The 26,680-nt window shown below is 42.0% G+C and overlaps 1 protein-coding gene across 6 annotated transcripts in view; it reads left to right on the plus strand.

Annotated features, from left to right (window-relative positions):
• ikzf2 (IKAROS family zinc finger 2) overlaps positions 1 to 26,680 on the plus strand; it is a 188,007-nt gene that overhangs the window by 142,674 nt on the left and 18,653 nt on the right. For all 6 annotated transcript variants that reach the window (XM_039755344.1, XM_039755345.1, XM_039755343.1 and 3 more), the window contains one exon: positions 24,905 to 25,042. In XM_039755344.1, the coding sequence (XP_039611278.1) occupies positions 24,905 to 25,042 (138 nt within the window). The remainder of the gene's footprint in view (positions 1 to 24,904; positions 25,043 to 26,680) is intronic.

The raw sequence follows: 26,680 nt of genomic DNA on the forward strand, positions 1-26,680 counted from the left end.
TAGCCTTCTCCCCAGATCTGTGCCTTGACACAGTCCTGTCTCTAATCTCTGCAGGCACTTCCCTCAGCTTCATGGCTTTCCTAATCAGTCCAATTGATTGACTTGACCACAGCAGGACTCCAAACAAGGTGCTGAAACATCTGAATGATTATTAATAGAATGGGATGCACCTGAGTCGGATTTCAAGTGTCGTAGCACAGGGTCCGAATATTTGTGTCCATGGGATATTTTAGTTTTTTATTTATTTAGATAGATAGATACTTTATTAATCCACATAGGAAATTCACAAGGAGTAAAAAGTGTCCAGGGAACGAGTCCACATAAAAGAAAGTGGTAGGAGTGATCAGTGAAATAGAGAAAAAGGTAGCAAGATAAAGTCGTAGGGCAGCACGGTGGCGCAGTGGTAGCGCTGCTGCCTCGCAGTTAGGAGACCCGGGTTCGCTTCCCAGGTCCTCCCTGTGTGGAGTTTGCATGTTCTCCCCATGTCTGCGTGGGTTTCCTCCCACAGTCCAAAGACGTGCAGGTTAGGTGGATTGGCGATTCTAAATTGGCCCTAGTGGGTGTGTTTGTGTGTGTCCTGTGGTGGGTTGGCACCCTGCCCAGGATTAGTTCCTGCCTTGTGCCCTGGGATTGGCTCCAGCAGACCCCCGTGACCCTGTGTTTGGATTCAGCGGGTTGGATAATGGGTGGATAAAGTCGTACACAGAGCTGCTGGAAAAGCTGCCACACACGGCGGCGCCTGAGTCATTATTTCTAAATTCACAGAATTTCCCAAAATCCTGTTATACCGTATATACACACTGTAGCAATAATGACCACAATGACATTGCGAAGGTTTGGGGCATCCAACTGTATAATTTTTCCCGGCTGCAAAACTGATTCAAAATCATAGCCATGTTCACACGACAGAGTCCAAAACAGAACTGTCTTGGTATTAACAAGATGGCGGCTTTAAAGGCCATTAGAGGAAGTGATGTCATAAGGACCGGAACCGGAAGTGACGTCGCTGGCTGCCCCAGAGCCGGGCAGGATTTCCCTAGAATGGTCCGCAAGAGGTCGAGAGAGAGAATTAGTGCACTCCTAAACATGCGCATAAGTCGGGTCTCGAAACCTGAAAAATCGATTATAAAATCAGACCCCGACTTATACGACAATTTTTTTTTTTTTTACCTAGGGGGCTACACTTCACGTCTCTGTCGCTCGCGTATGTGGATTTCACTTTCACCAAACAACAAACCTTTTAATTCTCGTGGATAAGCCTCTTCATTGGGAAGAAACACACCTTTTTTTCCCTGATGGCAACACAAATTATATGATCTACAAGTCTCCGACTTAAAGTTTTAATCCAAACAATATATTCTATCTCTTTTCTCTGTTCCGTTATTTCACCGAGTAATAATTGCCTTTTGTTTGCACTAACGTGATCTTGACTATCCTTTTTCTGAGACTTTAGAATTTTCGTACTTCCATTATCTCTAACCTGCTGTGCATGTGTATCGCACCAACGTTTTTGAACCTGTTTACAATGTTCTACCTTGTCATCTCCTCTTTGTCTTTTATTTCCCGCCCCGGGTGTGGTTAAACCTCTTGACACAAAGTCTCATCTTGCGGGACGTAATAGTGTCTCTCTGAGAAAGTCACGTCTCACCTCTCTTCCCAAGATTTTTTTTATTATAATAGACATCTTCTTGCCTCCTCTAATCTCGTACCAGTTTCTCAGACACATCGAATTTTGTTGCAGCAGCTCAGTTACCAATTTCTTTCCCCACTTCAATGACTTTTAATTTAAAACCAGCTTCATATTTTCTTCTGATCGAAGATTAGGGATGCTCTTACGATAAAGGTGTATGAAGGTGTGAGATACAAAAAACACTAAACAGTGCAAACGTCACATTACCGTGTGGTCACGTAGGCACAAAACATAGAAAAGTAAGGCTGTGTGGTCGGTGGTGACTCTCTCAGGTGGGTGTCAGCATATCATAATCTCTTGGATCAATAGCGTGAGTTTTCTGCATTCGACTTATACAACCGACATTATAAAATACCGAAAATTATATGGTAAATTGAAGCCCCGACTTATTCACGGGAGAAGTTAAATGTGAGTATATACGGTATTTCTTTGTCAGCCCAGAGTATTCGGAATTTTACAGTAACTTGCAATGTGAATAATTGGAGGGCTGTGAATTCTTTCTGAATACGCTGTGCGAACACCTGGATTAGAGTCACCAGCACACCTCACTTGAACATGTTGATGGAGTCAATCCAGAATACCTGGTGGTTAAAGGTCACACAGTAACCATGGTGGGTTTACGCATGCCAGGGCCATCTTAACATATGGGCACAATGGACGCTAGCCGAGAGCCCCAAGAGCATTGGGGTCCACGATGTATGTGAGGCCTAAATATTGTTTCTGTTTTGCTATCAAAGCAGGGACCCCAGTGCACAACTTTGCCCGGGGGCTTATGATGCTATTAAGACGGCCCTGACGCAGGCCTAAACACATGCAGTTTACCTGAGACTGTGTGTGCCAGCAGCACCAACTGCTGCGCCACCCTGCTATGAGATGTCTGGTTTTCTCATTTGGTGTTAATGTTGTAGCATTAAAGGCCATCATTTCTGGTAATGACTAAAGCAATGGGTCGTTTCACCTTAAAGTAGTCAGATTGATGGTACAGAAGGTTAACTGCTAGGTGTATTTTTTCCTCTCTTTGATGTGATACTGTACGCTTTTCCCGGAACAATTAAGTAAGAAAACAAAACGAGGTTATGCAATTGTGATTCAGTGTGTTCTCTAGGAATTATTGAGAGGTTTCATATCAAATGAAATGCTGCTGCTTCCTGTAATTGGCTATTCAGAAGTGGTAATTTTTCACACCTGACACTTTGCTCATATCATACTTCAGAGATTCTTTCCCTCTTGGTCATTGTCTATTTTTGTGTGACACATTAAGTGTATTTTCACTTTTTCATTCTTTGTATCTGTCGATCCATTTTCTTAAACAGTGCTGTGGTAAAGTGCTTTGCAGCAGCTATGGGAGCAAGGCAGGAAGTCCATCTAGATGGGGTATACCACGCAGTCATGTGGGCGGAGTGGGACCTCTGTGGCTAAGGGTCTGCACTGGTATCTCGATGGGTGCTGATTCATATCCCAACGCTGCTGCCAGAAGGGATCCTACTCTGTTGGGCCCTTGAGCAAAGCCTTTAACCTGAAAATTGCTGCAGGGATGCTACATAATGCCTGACCCTGCACTCTGACGTCCAAAGACCATGCGAAAAGACAGTTTCCCCTCTGGGAATAAAATACGTGGACTCTAGGGGTCACTGTTGCCCCTTTTACCCCAACAGACAGACACGGGACACAGTTTAAAAACACCAAGAAGTTATTTAGTCAGTCAATCTTATTATTCATCCATCCATTATCCAACCCGCTATATCCTAACTACAGGGTCACGGGGGTCTGCTGGAACCAATCCCAGCTAACACAGAGCACAAGGCAGGAATAAATCCCCGGGCAGGGCTCCAGCCCACTGCAGGACACACATACACATACACCAAGCACACACTAGAGACAATTTAGGATCGGCAATGCACCTAACCTGCATATCTTTGGACACGGGGAAAACATGCAAACGCCATGCAGGAAGGAGCCAGGAAGCGAACCCGGGTCTCCTTACTGCGAGGCAGCAGTGCCACCACTGCGCCACCGTGCTGCCCCAGAAGTTATTTAATTTCTTCATTTCCTTCTATGAAGTGCCAACAAGCACCACAGCCACAAATAAACAGGCAAGAGAAACAACAAGTACAGTAATAAATTCACTTCTCCCAGCAAGCTCTGTCCTACACCTCCCGACTCCAGCTCCCTGTTGGGTTCCCAACAGTCCTTTAAATAGTCCTTGACCTGGAGGTGCTTTCGTTCCTCCGCCCATGTGACTTACCAGCACTTCTGGGTCAACTGGAAAATCCAAGTTCTTTTAATCAGCCCGGAAGTACGTACTTCGGGGCTTCTATCTTCATGATCCACTACTACTTCCAGGTTATAGGGAAAGCACGATTCCCCAAGTCTCTTCGACAGCTCCCCGTGGCGGCACCCAACAGGGCTGAGAAACCAAACTCCAAGTCCCAGGAAGCCCTGCGGGAATCCGGGGCACCGCTACTCTCCAAGGGAGCTGCCATCTAGCGTTTTGGGGGAGGCAGTGTTGACAAGGAGCTGGCTTCTCCCATTCCTCCATTTTAGGGGCGTCCCGGCCAGGTTGAAGTGCCAGCCGTCTCCCACACAGAAAAGAGAGGACTAATTGAAGGAAAGGTCCACAGACACACGCCTGTTCTGCAAATTATTTAAACCAAGTCCCTGTATCTTTTTATTCCTATAGCACTTTAAAACAACAATTGTACCTAATGAAACTGTCGACGTTTGTGTCACAGTTGTCTCATTTTCAATGTTGGTTCCCAAACTAGGGGTGGCACGGTGGTGCAGCGGTTCACATCCTTGGTGCTCCCTGTGTGGAGTTTGCATATCCTCCTCACCTTTGCACAGCTTTTTACTGGGGGCTTTGGTTTTCTCTCACATTCCAGAAACATGGACGATAGGGGCATTAGCATGGCTTGGTCTGTTTCCCTCATGAAGGACTGGCACACTGTGCAGGGTCTGTTCACACCTTGTGCCCGATGATTGCTGGAATAGACTTGAGCTGTCCTGCAGTCCTTCCATAGACAAGCGGGTTAGGAAGATGGATGGAGGGATGGATGGATAAATGGATGATTGCTAAACGAGATTTGTTGATTTGATTTCTTATGCACAATGCATTCTCAAGACATGAATTTAAGGTTGGTTTACCCAATAATTAGATTTATTATTTTTATTATTATTTTGCAGATGCCTTTTTTCCAAGGCAACTTACAAGCAAGTCATAATAAATTCAGGAATGATGAGATAGAACTTTGTTTTGATGGGTACATTTTGGCTTTTTACAGAAGCCCTTTAAATAGATATATAGTTGAGGAAAGGCACTATATAATAGACGCACACTATGATCTCAACACACTTCTGAGTCAGACTCAGAGTGAGGCACTATGCAGACATATTGTCATTTTCTAACCTGCTTTATTCAGACCAGGGTCGCAGGGGGTGCTGGAGCCTATCCCAGGTAGCGTAGGACGCACGGCAGAAATGAAACCCGTTTGGAGTGCCAGTCCATTGCACTCACACACTAGGGCCAACATAACATCGCCAGCTCACCTAACTTGTATGTCTTTGGACCATGGGAGGAAACCGGAGCACCCAGTGGGAACCCACAAAGACACTCTGTACAGGACACAAACTCTAGTGCCCTTACTGAGAGGCAGCAGTGTGCCACTGTGCCACCCATTGGTGTATTGCCACTGCACCAGCAGTTTCTTTGCAAACTTCTCCTGAATGATTTGTTGGCTGGAAGTCTCAGTGTTGGTGTGTCAGGGAGAGGAATTGGAGCACTCTTCATAATGGCACTCAGTTTTTTTTTAATTCCCTCTTTTGCTACGAGCTCCAGGGGGTCGTGTGTGTCCCATAACTGTACCTCCCCTTTTAAATAGCCGGTTGATGCAGTGGACGTCTCTTAAAGTTAAGTTACTAGATTAAAGCATAATTCAGTATCCTAAACTCTTTGTTAGTCCAACAGCAGCTACCATGTAGGAGAGAAGATAGTCAAGTAATTGTAAAATATTTAATGGAAAGGTGCATCATCAAAAGACGCTGGAACATGGAGAACAGGAGATTGGGTGCAGGTCAAATAGCCAAAGAGAGGTCACTCCAAAGCTTCAGCACAAGAACGGAGGAGCACATCCAGCAAGAAGAGGGGCGTTCAGCAGACAGGCAGTGGCAGAAGGGAGACTAAAGACTGGCGATACTGAGGAGCAGGAGGACCGTAAGGTCAGCACTACAGTTTTGGACGAGAGCCTTGCAGCAAAAGAAAGCCAGCAGAGACAGAAGGAGGCGTATTAGGAGTGAAATGAGGAACAGATAACCAACGTCAAGCAGCTGCCTTTGGAATGACCTGGAGAGGTGTGAAAGCAGCAGAAGGAAGTCTGATTAGGGGAGAGTCAGAGTAGTCGAGGTGAGAAAGAGCCACTGCATGAACATTTCAGCTGGGTGACAAAATTAGTGATGGAAGGGACGAAAGCATCAGCACATTGTGAAGAAAGAGACAACAGGACTGGGCCATTGAAGAAATACGTTTGATGAATGAAAGCAATGAGCCCAGAATCACATCCTGACCTTGACTATCTATCTATCTATCTATCTATCTATCTATCTATCTATCTATCTATCTATCTATCTATCTATCTATTATCCTGCCGACTATACCACAATTACTATTATCTATCTATCTATCTATCTATCTATCTATCTATCTATCTATCTATCTATTATGCCTTTCTATACCACAATTATACTATCACATCTATCTATCTATCTATCTATCTATCTATCTATCTATCTATCTATCTATCTATCTATTATCCTGTCGACTATACCACAATTACTATTATCTATCTATCTATCTATCTATCTATCTATCTATCATATAGTGCCTTTCACATCTGTCAATCATATAGTGCCTTTCACATCTATCTATCTATCTATCTATCTATCTATCTATCTATCTATCATATAGTGCCTTTCACATCTGTCAATCATATAGTGCCTTTCACTATCTATCTATCTATCTATCTATCTATCTATCTATCTATTATCCTGCCGACTATACCACAATTACTATTATCTATCTATCTATCTATCTGTGCAACTTGACTATTCTTTTGTGGGGTCCTGAATACCAGTCCCATCACGGGGCCTACTCACGCACAGATGCTTTCTCCAATATTGCCAATAATATTTTGTGTCATGAGCTGCCTATCTGGTGGTCATATGTGGAACACTGAATTAAGGGACACAACGCATAGAGAAGGTGCCATCTCCACATATTAAGTGACTAGAGTGGAAATGAAGCTGAGGTCCCAGCAGCTGAGAGCACAATATTGAACAAGGCAGTGCACCACGTCATACTACATTGAGGTGTTCACATCGCGTTACCACAGAAAGCACTGAAAGCTTAGTCACTGATTTAATATCAGCAATACTTTGATACATTATAGAGAAGTAGGAGTTTGTTCCACACAGTTAAGCCAATTAACAGGGTTATGTGTGGGTAAGAGCTCAGTGGGAGCGAGGCTGACCACAGATTACTTTGCTTTTTTCCAGATGACCTCATCGGCTATGTGTGTGAGTGAAGCTTTGGACTAAGTGACTGGCAGTGTGTTTGGCGTGTGAGCTTGTGTAGGCAGTGCATATTGCAAGGCCTATCGGACAGGATTGTTCTTTATCAGATTTGCCAGCAGGCCACAAGCTAGTAAGCTTTACTAAGTCTACAACTTCATTAGCTTTGTAACAGTATTGCTCATCACTTACACATTTTATGTGCTGCTCTATAGAAATGAATTTACAGCTTTCCATATGTCGTATGAATGAAACCTTGAGAACCTTTAACAAGAATCTGGATGAGATATTGGGGCAGCTTAGGCATTAGCTCAAGAAACGGACTTGATGGACTGAATGGTCTCCTCTTGGTTGTCAAATGTATTCTTATGTGACAAAAAAATACATAATGACAATAACAGTAATGCATAATTCATATGGATAATTCAAAATCATTTAGAAATTCTGTCTGTCTGTCTGCCTTATATATTGTTTATCATGTTGACCTATATGTGTATTCTGGTGTGTACAGTGTGTGTATATAATGTAAGTACGCCATATTATACCATATACTGTACATACATACACTGTATGCATGTATGCATATTTAATTTTGCGTGTGTGTGTGTATTTATGATAAGATAAATCATTTAGAATGCATTAAACTTTCAAGTATAGTTTTAATACCCATGGAAAAACCCTACGAGTGATAAAACTTGAGAGGTAGTATTTCAGATAAGATAAATTGATAATATTTAAAGATAACACATAATATTTGTTGATAAATGTGTTTTTGAAATTAGTCAGAAAATAACAAGGAAACTATGGTTACCGCTGCTAACGCTTTGTCACCTGCCCGTTTATGAAGCCTTCTCGGGCGGCTCATCTAAAGAAATACTCCGAAAAAAGTGTAAACATCAGAGCAACATCTTCATTTAATTCAGTCAGACTGCTACAGACTGCTATGAATGTGTCTTACTGAACAAAACTGAGGCCTACATGCTTTCCATTCATTTCTGGCTGCATCCATCTTTAGAATAGAAAGTAAGCTGTTGAACCCACGTCCATGTGGTTTTCCTACGGGGGCTCCGTTTTCCAGCCACAATCCACTGGATTCTCCCATGCGTGTTCACCCTCTGATGGCCTGGCACCCTCTCCAGGTGTTGATCCTGCCTTGTGCCCTAATATTGTTGACACAGGCTCCAGCTGCCCTGGATAAATAGGGTAGTAAAGTAGATGGATGTGAATATCAGGGGTATTGCTACATTAAAATGAGCCAAGTATGCATGAGTGAGCCCTCTGCCCTGTGCCCTGTACCCTGTGACCTATCCAGCATGGTTTCTGCCTTGTGCCTGATATTGCTGCTACATTGTGACCTGAACTGGATTAAACGAGTTCCAAGCTGGCCAGTAGGTTTGCAATGCCTCTATTATCCATCCATCCATTTTCCAAACCTGCTTATCTAGAGCAGGGTCACAAGGCAACTGGAGCCTGTCCCAGCAAACAATGGGCACAAAGCAGGGACAATCCCTGGACGGGGTGCCAGCGGGCACACACATACACAGATATTAACATTGCCAGTCCATCACCAGACAATCCCTGGATGGGGTGCCATTAACATCACCAGCCCATCACCAGACAATCCCTGGATGGGGCGCCAGCAGGCACACACATACACAGATATTAACATCACCAGCCCACCTTAACGTGTCTGCCTTTGGACTGAAGGAGGAAACCCACGGAGACAAAGCAAGAACCTGCAAACTCTACACAGCGAGCAGCCAGAACCTGAACCTCAGTCTCCTAGCACACCATAATACAATATCCCTAATAACTCTAAATAATCCAGTTTAGAGATGTAGTGGGCTGGGGATTATTAAAAAGGAATGAGGGGGAGAGGTAACATCTGACGGGGTGCCAGTCCACCTCCGAGTAACTAACATTAGATGTTGATTTCTTAAGAATATTAGTGACTTCAATATGAATTTTTGATTCTTCTTCTTCTTCTTCGTTCGGCTGCTCCTGTTAGGGGTCACCACAGAGGATCATCTTCTTCCATATCTTCCTCTCCTCTTCATCTTGCTCTGTCACCCCCATCACCTGTATGTCCCTTCTCACCACATCCATAAAATTTTTCTTAGGCCTTCCTCTTCTCCTCTTGCATGGCAGCTCTATCCTTAGCATCTTTCTCCCAATCTACCCAGTATCTCTTCTCTGCAAATGTCCAGACCAACGCCTCTCTGACTTTGTCTCCCAACTGTCCAACCTGAGCTGACCCTCTGATGTCCTTATTTCTAATCCTCTTGACACCCAGTGCAAATCTTAGCGTCTTTTACCTGTGCTACCTCCAGCTCTGTCTCCTGCTTTCTGTAGTGTTTTTTCATTACGTATCTTCTTCATCTTCTTTCTGCTGCTCCCATTAGGGGTTGCCACAGCAGATCATCTTCTTCCATCTCTACCTGTCCTCATCATCTTGCTCTGTCATCCCCACCACCTGCATGGCCTCCCTCACCACAGCCATAACCCTTCTCTTAGGCCTTCCTCTTTTCCTCTTACCTGGCAGCTCTATCCTTAGCACCCTTCTCCCAATCTACCCAGCATCTCTGTTCTGCACATGTCCAAACCAACACAATCTCGCCTCTCTGACTTTGTCTCCCAACCTGAGCTGGCCCCCTAATGTCCTCATTTCTAATCCTCTCCATCCTCGTCACACCCAATGCAATTCTTGGCATCTTTAACTCTGCCACCTCCAGCTTTGTCTCCTGTGCCACCGTCTCCAGTCCATGTACCGTAGCTGGTCTCACCACCGTCCTGTAGACCTTCCCTTTCACTCTTGCTGATACCCGTCTGTCACAAATCACTCCTGACATTCTTCTCCAGCCACTCCACCCTGCCTACACTCTCTTCTTGACTTTCCCTTCCACAATCCCCATTACTCTGTACTGTTGACCCCAAGTATTTAAACTCATCCACCTTCACCAACTCTACTCCCATCATCCTCACCATTCCACTGACCTCCCTCACATTCACACACATGTGTTCTTAGATTATTAAATTAAATTCTTTGAAACTCCAGGCTATAACATTCATAAACAGATAAGCCGCTAAAGAAAGACTCCATTATTGAACTGGAAAGTCCTCGTGTCCTAAAGAATACCGACCCTCTCTGTATCTTGCACATCACCTTTTCTTGCCCTACGTTTTCTTATCTTCCAACCTGAAGATTTATTACGCAGCAGCAATAAACCTGAAATGAAACACCTGCTCATCTGGAAGACCCTGGGGGGTCTGCATTGGCTCAGGAATCTGGGAAACCCCTTCCTTTTGCCTGTTTGTTTATTACAGTTTTAATCTAACTTGCCTAACTTCTTCAACATATTTCACTTCATGCTTTCTTTTCATTTCATTTTTTCATTTTGGATTTGTGAAGCCCTACTGCCATGGTTTTCACTTAATGTGACTTTCTGTTAGTTTTGAGCCAAATGATGGCCTAACTTCCCGACATCTCATTCAGTGCTGCTTGCTTTTCCATTACTGGCACCGCCGTCACTCTTGGGAGGTGAGCCTGCTGCTGGTTTTGTATTCAACGTATCATATAATTAATGATTTCTTTTACCTTGTTAGGTTCTAATGGCGTATAATGTGAGAAGCACCTACTGTAGTCACCCTGTCTGCTTGTCTGTCTGTCCACATAAAACAACTAGGCATCCTGTAGTTTGGTTTGTTGAAATTTGATGCAGGATCTTTTCAAGGATATTTGTCCGGGAAGTTTAGTGTTCTTTGAGAAATCTTGAAGAGGTAATGCTCTACAAAGTTCTGACATTTCAGAACATCCAGTCGAAAAGCTTTAGTGAATATTCAAAACCTGTCTGTGATGAAACAGAGAAACCTTCTATGTGGCTTAATCCGATGTTGCATTACGCGACTTCTGTTTCGTCGTGCATTTCAAACTTTGCTGATTTCATCGTCCGACCATGTTGTTATTTCTATAAGAAATCTGAGAAACGAGACGAGTTCTCATTCAGTCCCATCAAGCTCATCTAGATACTCACAGGGTGTCGAGGATTTTGCTCCAACTCCCTGTTTCGATTGTTTGTTACAGATTTATGCAACTCATTGCATGAAGAAGTGCTTCTCGGCTTCTGTCCTAAATGCACTTCTCCTTACTCGAGAATGCCAGTGTGATTCACCCTTAATTTGAAAGATGTCTGCTGTATCCACTTTTGTGGATTTTGAAAAACCTGGATGAGGTCCCCATACCGCTCTCCACTGCTTGAGACCTAATAGGTTTAATTCTCTGAGTCTGTCGCAGCAGGACATGACAAGTCCTGAGATCCACTTGGTTGCTCTCTGTTGTACGGCTTCAAGAGTTATGGCTTTCTCGTAGTTTGTTGACCAGAACTGGACACGATACTCCAGCCACAGTCTTGTTAGTGTAATATATAGTGTATATATAATATATATATATATAATGTCCCTCTATTTATATTCCAACTAGCAAAATACGCAGTGGAGAAGAAGTGTGTTAAAGAAGTTATGAAAAAGAAAAGGAAACATTTTAAAAATAACGTAACATTTGCTTTCTACTCGTTTGCAATAAGCACAGTCCTTCACCAGCAATTATTTAATGTTAGCTCAGACCCGGCACTTAAAAGTTTCTCTCGCACTTTTGCTGAGTTTGCGCCAAACACTATTTTATCCCTGACCATCTAATTTTCGTTTGCATAAGCACAGTCCTTCACCAGCAATTTTAACTTAGTTACAAAGTGATCCAAAGTCTCGTTTATACCTCGCGTCATCTCATTAAACTTGTATCTTGCGAATATCGTATTCGTCGTAGGCATGAGAAACGCCAGCGGCAGCGTGTCTATAAACTTAATTTAAACTTACGGTTTACACCGTGCTTTGTTTTCGCAGTAGCTGCACTTATGAATATGCTTCTATGCGTCACTCGCTTCATATTCTTTTGCTGCCTTCTCACTTGTGTAATGAGTTTTTTGTTCAGCGCTCTTTGGAACTCTTCCTTATTCTCTATGCACTGCGTTCACAGTCAGTTCACGTGAGCCGCTCTCTTGCGTGATCTTGCGATGTCCATGGCTTTATTTAGTGTTAGCTAAGACCCGGCACTCTCGCGAATATCGTATTTGTCGTAGGCATGAGAAACGCCAGCAGTAGCATGTCTATAAACCTAATTTAAACTTACGGTTTACACCGTGCTTTGTTTTCGCAGTAGCTGCACTTATGAATATGCTTTTATGCGTCACTCGCTTCATATTTTTTTGCTGCCTTATATGGGCAGGCACTCAATTACGTGGGAGGCGTGATGATGCATGACGCAACTCCGCCTCACACGGCGACCGAGCTGCAGGCTATGGCTGTATATATAGTCGAAAGTAGGTTCCAGTTATGACTGTTACGCATAGAATTTCAAAATGAAACCTGCCTAACTTTTGTAAGTAAGCTGTAAGGAATGAGCCTGCCAAATTTCAGCCTTCCACCCAAACAGGAAGTTGGAGAATTAGTGATGAGTCAGTGAGTGAGTGAGTGAGTCAGTCAGTGAGGGCTTTGCCTTTTATTAGTATAGATAAACTTGGACTTTTGATTCAAAAAGACTTTGATAAGCTTCAGAACTGAGAAAATACTTGGAAAGCCCAATAAAATGTAGAAAAGTGCAAAATGCTACACGTGGGGAAAAGAAACTGGGAGACAATGACCCACAGAAATGTAAAATATAACATAACTAAGCAATCGGTAGTGATTAGCGAAACAGCCAAATCTCCTCTCATGTATGTTTTTCACCAAATCTACGCTAAAGCTTTCACATGCGATTTTGCAACCACAAAACTAAAATGGGTGTTTTCAAGTTTTACACATTTTTGGGGGGCAGTGATAAGGTACTAAGATTGTTCCTTGTGGGTTTGGCAATACCATATACCCCCTTTTGACTGGTATATTTCTCAGAAAAGCTCCCAAATGAAAAGGGAAAAACTGTCTTTTGGAAATTCAGCACGATTAGACAAAAGGCTGTAATCCAGTGAGGCATTGAAATTGTTGTCCAGATTAATTGAGACGAAAAACTCTGTACCTGCTGTCTGAGATGGGATCCTGCTTTGGCTGGTACAAAAATTTGTACATGCTGTTAATAGCATCCTCTTCTCAGTCCCAGCACATTTGTGCTGACTGATGGGAATTGTAGTCCAACACGTTGGCACTGGTTTTTAGCTTGCCCTCCCGATTACAACTTTCCTCACCGATACCTCTATATAGGCCACCAGCAGCCCACATACAAAATTTCGTGAAATACGTTCAGCTTTTTTTGCCATGATTGGTGAACAGACAAACAAATTACAATTTTATTTGTACAAATTACAGAGAGAAGCACAAACATGTGGAATAAATGACTAAGTAGTGTGTTGGACAGTAGGACTTCAGAGACCTTAAAGTCCTGACTTGATGTTGTTTTGGAGAAATTAGGTGGATAGGATTGGTGAACATCGTCGGGTGGAATGGCCCATTCTCATCAACATTTGTCTAATGGTCTCATGTTCAGGATCGAGGTCGCCAATGTTGGTCCCGGAGAGCCACAGTGGCTGCACGGTTTTCGTTCCAACCAAGTTGCTTAGTTAGAAACCTGTCCTTACCAGTAACAGATCGTATTTAATTACCAGTCTTGTTAACATTCTTATTTTGCCTTCTCATAATATTTATTTTTAATTATCTACCTTGTTAACATTTTAATTCTGACGTGTCATGACATTCATATTTAATTTTGATTTTAATTGGTACAACCAAGCATGAGCACATTACCCCAATTTTGGCTTCCCTTCACTGGCTTCCAGTTCATTTTCGAATCCATTTTAAGATTCTGGTATTGATTTTAAATCCTTTAATAGTTGTGCCCCATTTTATCTGTCGGAACTTCTGAACCCTTATGTCCCGTCTCGCCATCTCAGGTCAGCAGACCACATGCTTTCACTTTTTCCCAAGACACGATGTAGACTCCGAGGTGATCGGGCTTTTTCAGTTTCAGCCCCAAAACTCTGGAACGATTTGCCGTTACACGTTAGGCAGGCTCCTTCACTTGCTGCCTTTAAATTTTATTTTAAACACACACTTTTACGTCCTGACCTTTGACCCAGTGTGAGATGTTGACTATCTGTGTACTTTTTTTTATTATGAATTTCTTCAGCTCTTATGTGTCTCTTGTTTCTTTTCCCTTTAGTTATTGTGTGTCTTATATGTTGGGTTTTATTGTACAGCACTTTGGTCAGCCTTGATGTTGTTTTTAAAGTGTTTTATAAATTAATTAATTAATTATGTAATTCATTCATTCATTCATTCATTAATTTCCTGCCTTGTTAACATTTTAATTGTGCCATGTCATGACATTCTAATATCGTAGATTATTTTCCCTTCCAAGGATATCCAAACGACTTCGAGGCTGAAGCGGATTAGTACTTCTCAGTCCTTCATTTTTGTTTTCTCTTCAGTTTCCTTTCAAATATTTTACTAAACAAGACAGGTCACGCTGAATGGTGTAAATGGAAACTTGTTAGGTAGAGAACTGCTGGGTTTTTTTTTTGGTCATTTGCTTCTTAATTAATTTTTTTTTATATACTTTGTTAATCCCTGAGGAGAAATTGTCTTTTTCGCATGACCTTTGGTGGTCAGAGTGCAGCACCCCTGGAGCAGTTTTCAGGTTAAGGGCCCAGCTCAAGGGTCCAATAGAGTAGGAACCCTTCTGGCAGTAGTGGGATTTGAACCAGAAACCTTCCACATACCAGCACAGATCCTTTTCCACAGAGCTGCCACTATTGCTAATAAGGAACCATTAAAAGCAGTGAAGTAAGCCATTAAGTTGCAGAATCTCAACAAGCGAGGCAGAAAAATGTTGCTTGAGCAATGAGAGCTTCAACAGCTATACTAGACTTCTCATTAGGAAATTGAGTTGGAACAAAAATCTGCAACCACTGTGGCCCTCCAGCACTGGCACTGCCCACTCCTGTTTTGATGAAGCGCACAGTGTGTTGGCGACACACTTACTCAGAGCTCATAACTGAGCGTCAGCCTTGCTGTTGTAAATCCAGTGCTTTATCCTCCCTACTGGCCTGCCTAACGAACTTAACACGAGACGTGTGTAGCGAGTACTTGCAAATTCTTTGACAATCCCAATTGAAATGTTCTGAGTTTTTATCCGTATCCTTTACTTTGGCCAACTATATCCGCTCGGAATGTTCTGCAGAGGTTTGTTTTTAACCGTCTGTTAGTAATACTGAAAATACGCACATAACGATAGCCAACGGTTGCAGTGGCAGGCACCTTGCCCCATTATCAGATGAGAGAAGTGGTTGAAGTTTTGCAACGGTGTGGGCACCTGGCAGAAATCCATTTGGCACAGCACAGTTAACCACCTAATATGAATGTGGGCATGCAGGAGCTGGGCAACCCTTAAGCTGTGCTTCTGCCAGTCTTCAGTATACTCAACATGTTACTTGTTGCCGCTTTAAGATGAGTGTAAATGTGCCAGTGTGACTTTGATTTGCACTCTTACTGTTATCATCTTATTCTTCTTGCTTCTGAAGTTCTTGCCAGGCTTAGAAAGGTCTATTTATGTAACCTCTGCAGTATATTGGTGGATACGTAGATAGGCATGACCTCATTTTTCCAAGTGAATACTGAATTGAAATGGAACAGAAAGCAGGTTACTTATGTGTTAGTTGTTAAATACTACAGTCATTCTGAGACTGCTTGAAACAAATGTGTTACTGCGTTTATTTATAGAGTATCTATACAGAAAGAAGAAAATGTAGGCTTGAGCTGCCTTTCTGGATTTGAACTTAATACCTAAAAAGGAGGCTGCAAAAACTCTTTGTATTACAATGTCTGTTGTGTTGTGCCATAGCGCTTCTCTCAACATCAACATCATCTTATAACGAATAAATGGGGGATTCAAATGCATTTCAGCTGCTTGAAAAGTAACTATTGCTACAATCCGTGAGAATATGTGTGCTTCCGAATTAGGAGTCAACCACATTGTGTACTTTCATTTATCTATTTGCTCAACTTGTAAATCCAGTTTTTAGGATTTCGAAAGCTGGAGCCAATCCCAGAATCATTATGGGGACCAGCGCTACATGTGGTGGCACACGCACACATACACCCACAATCAGTCATGCCAGCTCAGCTTACAGCTGTCAGTTAAAGTAATTTTAGATACCTTTAGGATGTTGTTTGAATGGGAAACTCGTAGTACCTGGAGAGAATGGCACAGAGGCTTAGGGACAAAAGGGTGACCAGAGTGAGATGTAAGCCTAGTCCCTTATTGTCATATTTCATAGTATTTCATAGTATAGTTATTTTTTATTTTTGTCCAAAATATTCCTCCATATTTAAGGAGGGGTTGTTATTTATTATAATATTTAATTATTGAGCTTCTGTATAAAGCTAAAATGGTCACTTTAACTCATCAAAGCTGAGAGGGTGGGCTCTAGCAAGTACTGACTTTGGAACAGTGAATCGTTCATAGAGTAGACTTTTGTGCTTTGCTTGACTTGAGAATCCCATGGCTCATGTGCCTGCTCAACGCTCTAACTGTGAACGTCCAATACGAGCGCAAGAAAAAGTTTCCCAGAATTCACCGCTCCAGTAACAGCACCTGCTAGAGCCCGCCCTCTCAGCTTTGACGACTGAAAGTGACAGTTTAAAATTCATGTTGCATTTGGAGGAATATTACAGTCAGTCAGGCAGCCAGTCATTATCTAACCCGCAATTTCCTAACACAGGGTCACAGGGTTCTGCTTGAGCCAATCCCAGCCAGCACAGGGCGCAAGGCAAGAAACAAACCCCGGGCAGGGTGCCAGCCCACCGCAGGGAATATTAGGCAAAATAAAATAAATAAATAAATAATCAACAAAAATGTACTTTGACACATTGATTACATTTCATTTTCTTTACATATTGTCATATTTCATAGTACTTACATTTTTTTCCATAGTTATTTATTGATTTTTGTCCAAAACAGTCCTCCATATTTAAGGGGTGGTTGTTATTTATTATAATATTTATTTATTTACTTATTGTGCTTCTGTGTAAAGCTAAATTTCCTCCTGGGGACAAATGAAGGGGATCAATAAAGATGTTCTCAGAAATACAATTTAGATAGGCAGGCAGACAGACAGATAGATATTAAGATTAGTATAGTAGGCAGGATAGATAGATAGATAGATAGATAGATAGATAGATAGATAGATAGATAGATAGATAGATAGGATCATTTTGTATTTCATTATTGTTTGGCTGCTAATTAAGGAAAAAGAAACAGAGTCTTCAAGAGCAAGACAATTAAAATTAATTCAAAAGAAGTTAATTAGGAGCAAAAACAGGTCACTGATTTAGAAAAGTTATAGAATGAAAGCCTGCAGCCACAGCCAATAGAGTCCTCCAGGACCGGAGTTGGGAACCACTGGTCTACTCCATTGGGCCCCTGAGCAAGGCCCTTAACCTGTAATTTCTCTGTCCTGAGTATGACGTTAATCTGCATCCAGTCCTGTAGAGAAAGCTTGATTTTCTATCTATCTATCTATCTATCTATCTATCTATCTATCTATCTATCTATCTATCTATCTATCTATCTATCTATCTATCTATCTATCTATCTATCTGTCTGTCTGTCTGTCTGTCTGTCTGTCTGTCTGTCTGTCCTTCTATCTATCTATCTGTGTGTCCACTGGGGGAAATTTAACATCTTACAGATGTCCAATAATTCAGTATTATAATAAGCTGCAACAACACCCAGCTAAAATGCATACCACAATTACTTCTGACTTTCCTCAAGATAAAAAGAGCTGGACAGTTACCAGAAGGCACTATAACGTTATATTGCCACAGGTATAAAAGTGTGTGGCTATCGTTTCTGCTGAGGGATTTGTTGGCTGAAAAGTCCCCAGTGATAGGGATGTGCAGTTTTGTTCATTATGGTAATCAGGTTTGTCTTCATTCTCTGCTCCGCCACTACCTCCAGCAGGTCCAGAAGGCGTCCCATAACTGAGTCTGCCTTCTTAAGCCTCTTCTTGATTTGGTGGGCCTCTCTTGAAATGATGTGTCTGGTCCAGCACACCACTGTGGCCATCACAAAGTCATAGGACATGTAAAGGATGTCACTACTCACCTTAAAGGGACATAGTCTCGTAAGAAAAAAGAGTCTGCTCAGTCCTTTCTTCAATAGTTCCTCTGTTACAAGACCTGCCCACCCTGTTATTGCTATAGATCCCCAAGTACTTGTAGCAATGCTCCACCTCCACATGCACTTCTTAAATAGTGATTGGGCTTAGGGTGGAAGTCAATGGGAAGTTTCTTGGTTTTGTCCATGTTGAGTTGCCGACAGTTCTCAGCTTTCTCCATCTGGCTTATCCTCCGTCTCATTTCCCATTTGATGATATTAGTGTAGAATCATCTGAGTGACATGAGATGGTGTCATATTTATATTGTGTGGTGTACGGAGTGAATAGAACTGATGACAGAACTGTTCCTTTTGGTGCTCCAGTGTTGGTCACATTCACATCTGAGACACAGTACTTGGAGTCTCACAGACTGCGGTCTGCCTGACAGATAGGCCATTGCCCAGGCCGCCATTGGCTCAACTGCCTGTATATCTCTGAACTTATCAGGGATGGCCGGATGATATTGAAGACACGGGAGATTCTTAAAAACATAATCTTCACAAAGTGCTATATATTTGATGTTATACACTGTATTGCCTGCCTTTACACACACATGAACTTTAATGACATCCCATTGTTAATACATAGGCTTTATTATGGAGTCCACCCTTTGCAGCTCTAACAGCTTCAACTCTTCTGGGAAGGCTTTCCACAAGGTGTTGGAGTGTGTTTATGGAAATTTTTGACTATTCTTCCAGGAGAGCATTTGTGAGGTCATGCACTGATGTTGGACGAGAAGGCCTTGCTCTCCACTGTAATTCATCCCAAAGCTGTTCTATCAGGTTGAGGTCAGGGCTTTGTCCAGGCCAGTCAAGCTCCTCCACACCAAACTTGCTCATCCATTTCTTTATAGACTTTGCTTTGTGCACTGGTACACAGTCATGTTGGAACAGGAAGGGGCCATCCCCAAACTGTTCCCACAAAGAGAAATTTTCCAAAATGGCTTCATATGCTGAAGCATTAAGAGTTCCTTTCACTGGAACTAAGGTGCCAAACCCAACCCCTGAAAACAACCCCATACCATAACCAACCACCAAACTTTACACCTAGGAAAAACACAGTCAGGCAAGTCCTGTTCTACTGGCAACCACCATACCCAGACTCGCCCATCAGATTGCGTGATACATCACTCCAGAGGACATGTGTCCACTGCTGTAGAGTCGTGGGGTGGGCTTTACACCACTGCATCGAACGCTTTGCATTGCACTTGGTGATGTAAGGCTTGGATGCAGCTGCTCGGCCATGGAGACCCATTCCATGAATCTCTCTCTCGACTCACTGTTCTTGTGTTTTTGGAGGTCTGTAGCTATTAACTCTGTAGAAAGTTGCCGACTTCTGCACACCTCAGCATGCGCTGTCCCTGCTCTGTGATTTGACGTGGCCTACCACTTCATGGCTGAGTTGCTGTTGTTACCAATTGCTTCCACTTTGTTATAACACCACTAACAGTTGACCGTGGCATATTTAGTAGCGAGGAAATTTCACGAATGGACTTGTTGCACAGGTGGCATCCTATCATGGTACCAGGCTTGAATTCACGGAGCTCCTGAGAGCAACCCATTCTGTCACAAATGTTTGTAGAAGCTAGCAGTCTGCATGCCGAGGTACTTGAGTTTATACACCTGTGGCCATGGAAGTGATTGGAACACCTGAATTCAATGTTATGGGGTGTGCGGGGGTCCCAGTACTTTTGGCAGTATAGTGTATGTGATAATCCTGGAGGAAAACCCAATGGAGTCTGCAAGAAACCTATGCCTTGGGAGAGGACAAGAAGCCCAAGCTTAAAGCCAAAGCTACACAGGAATGGCTTCAAAACAACAATGTGAATGTCCTGGAGTCGCCCAGTCAGAGTTCAGATCTCGGCCCAGCTGAGAATTTGTGGCTTTACTTGACAGAGGTTGCTCATTCGGGACCACCGTAACACCTGAGAGCTCTTCACCAGTTTAAGAAGATGAAGAAGAAGACTGGTGGACGATGGCAGAGCTGACATAGAGAGAGAGACCGGTGCGCACACTTTCAGCGCTGTCTGCTATATCCTGACTTGACAAGGGTGAACACTTAATGCTGTGAATTATGTTTTATAGTTGTGATTAATTTTGAGCACTTCACGGTGATCTTTTTTACTTTGGCATGAATGGGCCGCCTTCTATTGATTAGTGTCCAAAAAGCCACATTAAATCCACTGTAATTCAGTGTTCTATAAGAATCAAAATGTGAAAACTTACATGGGATGAATTCTTTTTATAGGCTGTCTGAAATAATAACTGAACATTTTCTTACACGTTATTTGAGCATACAGGCAGCTGCGGAAAGGCACCTGAGGGCATATTATGCATAACTGTCGGGTGATATTTCTTTATGCTGTAGATACACGGAACAAGTTATGAGACGGTGTAGCTGAAAGTAGCACCTTGGAGATCTTCAAATCTCAACCTGACCGTGTTTTGGAAACTTGAATCGGATAGGAAATGACGAGCTGCTTTGGGCTGACAGGCCTGTTCTTATCAAAATTTCTTTGTAGTGTTTTTCTTCTTTTGGCTGCTCCCGTTAGGGGTTGCCACAGTGGATCATCTTCTTCCATATTTTTCTGTCCTCTGTATCTTGTTCTGTCACGCCCATCACCTGCATGTCCTCTCTCACTACATCCATAAACCTTCTCTTAGGCCTTCCTCTTCTCCTCTTCCCTGGCAGCTCTATCCTTGACATCCGTTTCCCAATCTACTCAGCATCTCTCCTCTGCACATGTCCAAACCAACACAATCTCGCCTCTCTGACTTTGTCTCCCAACCTGAGATGACCCCTGATGTCCTCATTTCTAATCCTGTCCATCCTCGTCACACCCAATGCACATCTTAGCATCTTTAACTCTGCCAACTCCAGCTGTGTCTCCTGTGCCACCGTCTCCAGCCCATATAACATAGCTGGTCTCACCACCGTTCTGTAGACCTTCCCTTTCACTCTTGCTGATACCCGTCTGTCACAAATCACTCCTGGCACTCTTCTCCACTCACTCCACCCTGCCTACACTCTCTTCTTCACTTCTCTTCCACAATCCCTATTACTCTGTATTGTTGATCCCAAGTATTTAAACTCATCCACCTTCGCCAACTCTTTTTCTTGTATCCTCACCATTCCTATGACCTCCCTCTCATTCACACACATGTATTCTGTCTTGTTCCTACTTACCTTCAGTCCTCTCTTCTCTAGAGCAGGTCTCCACCTCTCCAGGGTCTCCACAGCCTGCTCCCTACTCTCACTACAGATCACAGTGTCATCAGCAAACATCACAGTCCATGGAGACTCCTGTCTAATCTCATCTGTCAACCTGTCCATCACCATTGCAAATAAGAAAGGCCTCACAGCTGATCCCTGATGTAATCCCACCTCCGTCACTCCTACCGCAGACCTCACCACTGTCACACTTCCCTCGTACATATCCTGTACAACTCTTACATACTTCTCTGCCACTCCCGACTTCTTCATACAATACCACAACTCCTCTCAGGCACCCTGTCATATGCTTTCTCCAGGTCCACAAAGACGCAATGTAACTCCTTCAGACCTTCTCTATACTTCTCCATCAAATAAAAAAATCCAATGTCTTTCCTAAAGGTGTTTATTCGTGGTCTTTAAGCTCCCTTTGTAGATTTGTTACATCAACAGTGGTGTGTTGTTGTATTGTCTCCTTGCCTTAAAAATTAATTTTTTTTATATTAGCTGTTGTTTTTTATTTCCTTCTTCTCTCTTTCTCTGAAGGTTTGTGCTGCTGCCTTGCTGACCCAGGAGGCAGTTAGCATTATGATGTGCTCATGATCTCTCCATGGGTTTGTGCGTTTTCTCCGTCTGTCTCTCTGTGCTTTCCACCATCTCCTCAAACTCCTTTAAATGGATGCCAGGAGTTAGTGTGCCCCACGCCATTCTACTGTATGCCAGTCCAAGGTTTGCTGTCAGGACAGAATTCACATCTCCCTGCTCTTACATTGGGATGGATTTTTCACAATTTGTAATTTTATGCAATCGATTGTATCCGACTCTTGAAACTTTTTATTGTGTTTCCTAAGGTTCTAATCCAAGTATAAATGATGGCTGTTCAGTAAGACATTCGTCCATTTTCTAACCTGCTTATCCCATTCGGGGTTATGGGGAACCAGTGAAAAGAAAGTACAAGGAGGCACAGATGGCAACCTATTCATGCAAATAAGCAGAACTATAGACAAATGGTATGAACTACCAAGTAGTGTGGTGGAGACTACGACTTCAGAGAACTTAAAGTCACAACTTCATGTTGTTTTGGGGAAATTAGGTGGATTGGATTGGTAAAGCTATAAATATAACAGCAGGTTTATGTCACTTGATAACGTTCTCAGATGGTGCGGCACTAATGCCGTATATTGATGAGGGATGAGACAGAAGATACGAGTCGGAGTAGGAATCTGCTTATTAGCACAGAACAGCTTAACATCAACAAAACCAAGGAACTGGTCATTGACCTTTGCCACTCCAAAGAGCCCCTTTGTCCTCTTGACTATTCAGGAAGTGGATGTAGAAGAGGAGCAATGCTTCATGTGCTTGGGGACCCACATTAATGGACAGGCTGGTCTGATCTTGTAACACAGAGGGACAACCTAAGAAAGGGCCAAGCAGACTTGTTTTTTGTTAGGAATATAGATAGGGATGTCCTTCACATGTTCTACACTTCTGTGGTAGCTAATGTGGTGTGGCTGGCTGGTAACGTCACTTCAGGAGAGGCCCTCCAAATCAAGACATTGATTGAAAGGGCAAACTCGGTTAGGGGATGTCTTCTGGACCCGCTGGTGGTAGTTGTGGAGCAGAGAATGAAGACAAAACTGAGTGCCATTATGAATGATGCTGAACATTCTCTCTCTGACGCAGTAAAACTGAGGACTTTCAGCCTCAGTAGAAGTTCAGTTCAATTGAGTAAAAGTAGGTCAAGAAACGCGACTAGGGCTCAGTCATACCAATGTCAGTGCACCTTTAAAATGCCTCAATGGAACTGTGGGAAGAGGAGGTTGAGAGCTTGCGCTGATTGAGATCCAAGTGCAGCCGAGCAACGTGTGACACCTCAGTACCACACTGGAACACTCTGAGGCTTTTTTTTTTTTTACAGTGGCTGGAGTGCCAATCCTGCCACCAACCCCAGAGGTTTCCCTGCAAGTTGGAGGACCTGATGCAAATTAATGTCATACCCAGGATGGAGCAATTACAGTTTTAAATGCCTTACACAGGGGCCCAGTGGAGTAAAGTCATTTCTGGCATTTATGGGATTCGAACCAGCAATCAGCACAGATTCCTAGCCTCAGAGCCACCAATCCACCCAATGAGACTGTTACTGCTTTTATTATCTTTAGCCAAGTCAGACATTTTCTGTCATTTTAGCAATTCTGTTGGGTATTTCAGGAAGGAATGTTGTCGTTTTGTTATGATGTTTATTGATTTATTTATTTATTGAGCTTCTGTTAAAAGTTTAATTTCACTCTTGGGACAAATATCTATCTATCTATCTATCTATCTATCTATCTATCTATCTATCTATCTATCATATAGTGCCTTTCACATTATCTATCTATCTATCTATCTATCTATCTATCTATCTATCATATAGTGCCCTTCACATCTATCTATCTATCTATCTATCTATCTATCTATCTATCTATCTATCTATCTATCCATCCGTCCATCCTGAATCACTTAACGCTGTTGCATGGCATTAGAGTACAAGGCAGGCACCAGTTCATATGGTATCAAACTGTTACATAAACATTTACATTCTTCTTTATAATTTTTTTTAATTCAACAGTTCATCCAGTACTGTGCCTGCTTTGTCCAATTCATGGTCACGGGTGCTTATCTGGACAGCAGAGTGTAAAGCAAATATCAGCCTTGGAAATGAGGCCATCACTCACAGGGATTCTAGCTATTTCATAACGTAACTTCTTGTATTTCTTTAAGCTCATTGTTAGGCTTTTTAATTTTTATCCTTCCATACACTATTGCACTTGCTTTGCCAAGTTATGGGATGCCAGGGCTTATCCGGGCTGCAGAGAGTCAATCTGTTTCATAAACCTTAAGTTGTCATATTATTATTTTTTTATTTCATTTGTTGTTATGTTTTTAACGTGAAGGTGTGAATTAATACAGATTGAGCAGACTAAAAGAAATTTACAAAATTGGGCTAGCATTACATAAAAGACTAGGCCTTAATTAATGTTTTGTTAATCTTTTAACAATCTGTTAGTAATGCAGTCCAGTTATGTTTTGTTCCATTTTTTTTAATTTATTTCTTTGAATGGTTCATTCAGATTAGGGAGTTTAAGAAAACGTAAAGAAAAACATTTTTAAGATGTGGAAAACTATTCCTGTTCACTGTTACTGATTTACAAAAGTATGGAGGATGCAGAGAATGTGGAGGTGTAACGGTTCATTTGTTCCACAGTGGGCAAGCCACACAAATGCAACTACTGTGGGCGGAGCTACAAGCAACGCACGTCCCTGGAAGAACACAAGGAACGCTGTCACAATTACCTGCAGAGCATCAGTGTGGATCCTGCGGCACATGCTGGGGCCCACCAAGGTACGTTCAACGCGGAACAGACTTGCTGTGTGTCCTCTTTCTGACTCATGAACCTTAATGTATTCTGTGAAACTGACATTTTTGTTTTGTATGTGAGTGTATATATAGTGTGTGTGCCTGTCTGTATATATATATATATATATATATATATGTATATATATATATATATATATATATATATATATATATATGTATATTAAATAATGATAGTGCTTTACTTTAGGTACTGCAAAAATACATTTATTACTTCTGTTGTGTTACATAATAAGACCTTAACAGAGGCTTCTTTTGTTCTTAGTAACACAAAACATCAGTAAAGTGGGTATTCATCTCTGTGCAGTATGGCACATTAAAGAGCCTCTGATATGGTGGTAAAGTTACTTGTGAATATGAAGGATTCACAGGTCATATATACAATATGAAGAGAAATACAGTAGATCTCACAGAGTGAAGATATTTTAATGGGCCACATAGCAGAAAAGAATGACAGATAATTTGTAAATGTTATTAAGAGCAACAGAAGCCTTTGTTAAGGTCCTGTTACATAATACTCCCGTATATGAGTAATTGATGCATTTTTGCAGTACCTTAACTAAAGTGTTACCAAAATATATATGTATTGTTCATATTGTGTATATATAATATACTCTATGTAAGGAGTGTGTGTGTGTGTGTGTGTACTGTTAATGTGACATAGCATCATTTCACTAAAGTCCAGAGGAGAACAACTGGGCTGACTTTGGACAGGGAGGTATGAGCCATGAGGAACAATTAAAGGAGAGGAACCATTTTAGTTTAAGCAAATGGAGATCCCAGCTGCTACTTTAAAACAAATTCTTCAACAAGAACACAGGGACACTGGTGGAAACTCGTTAAAGGCACATTTTGCGTGAATGGTAAAATGTTTTTCTTCACACAAAGAACCCACAGGCACATGGAATAAATGACCAAGTACTGTGGTGGAGAGCAGGACATTAGGGCCTTTGTAACTCGACTTGATGTTATTTGGGAGAAATTAGGTGGATAGGATGGGCAAGCTTTGTTGGGCTGAATGACCTGTTCTTTATGTGCATTTATAAATAGGATGTGTGCTTATTACATATGTGCATCTACGTGTGTATATAATTTAAATGTATACATATGTATGCATGTATGTATGTGAATATATACTAAATAAAGCATAGAAAGATAATACCGTATATACCTTATATAGTCATAGCCCTTCTCAAATTGGCTTAGTCCAAGTCAGGGTCACAAGGGGCTGGAGTTATCCAATCAGCATTGAGCATAAGGAGGGATAAAGCCTATAGACAGGGACCACTCCATCACAGGGCCCCACGTGTATTTATATATATATATATATATATATATATATATATATATATATATATATATATATATATATATATATATGAAAGACATTCAAAAAGTTTCTGCACTATTTTTTAACTCTATTTATGAAGATTTTCAAAAACAAATGACATCACTTTTCTACATAGTCACGTTCCTTTGAGATGCAATCTTCCAGTCGTACCAACTTTTAAATGCCCAATTACTACTCCTTCCACCTTCACTACTTCCAACGAAAATATAAAAGTGCAGAAACTTTTTGAACGTCCCTTGTGTGTGTGTGTGTGT

Source organism: Polypterus senegalus, chromosome 6 (assembly GCF_016835505.1).
Source record: "Polypterus senegalus isolate Bchr_013 chromosome 6, ASM1683550v1, whole genome shotgun sequence".
Taxonomy (NCBI): domain Eukaryota; kingdom Metazoa; phylum Chordata; class Cladistia; order Polypteriformes; family Polypteridae; genus Polypterus; species Polypterus senegalus.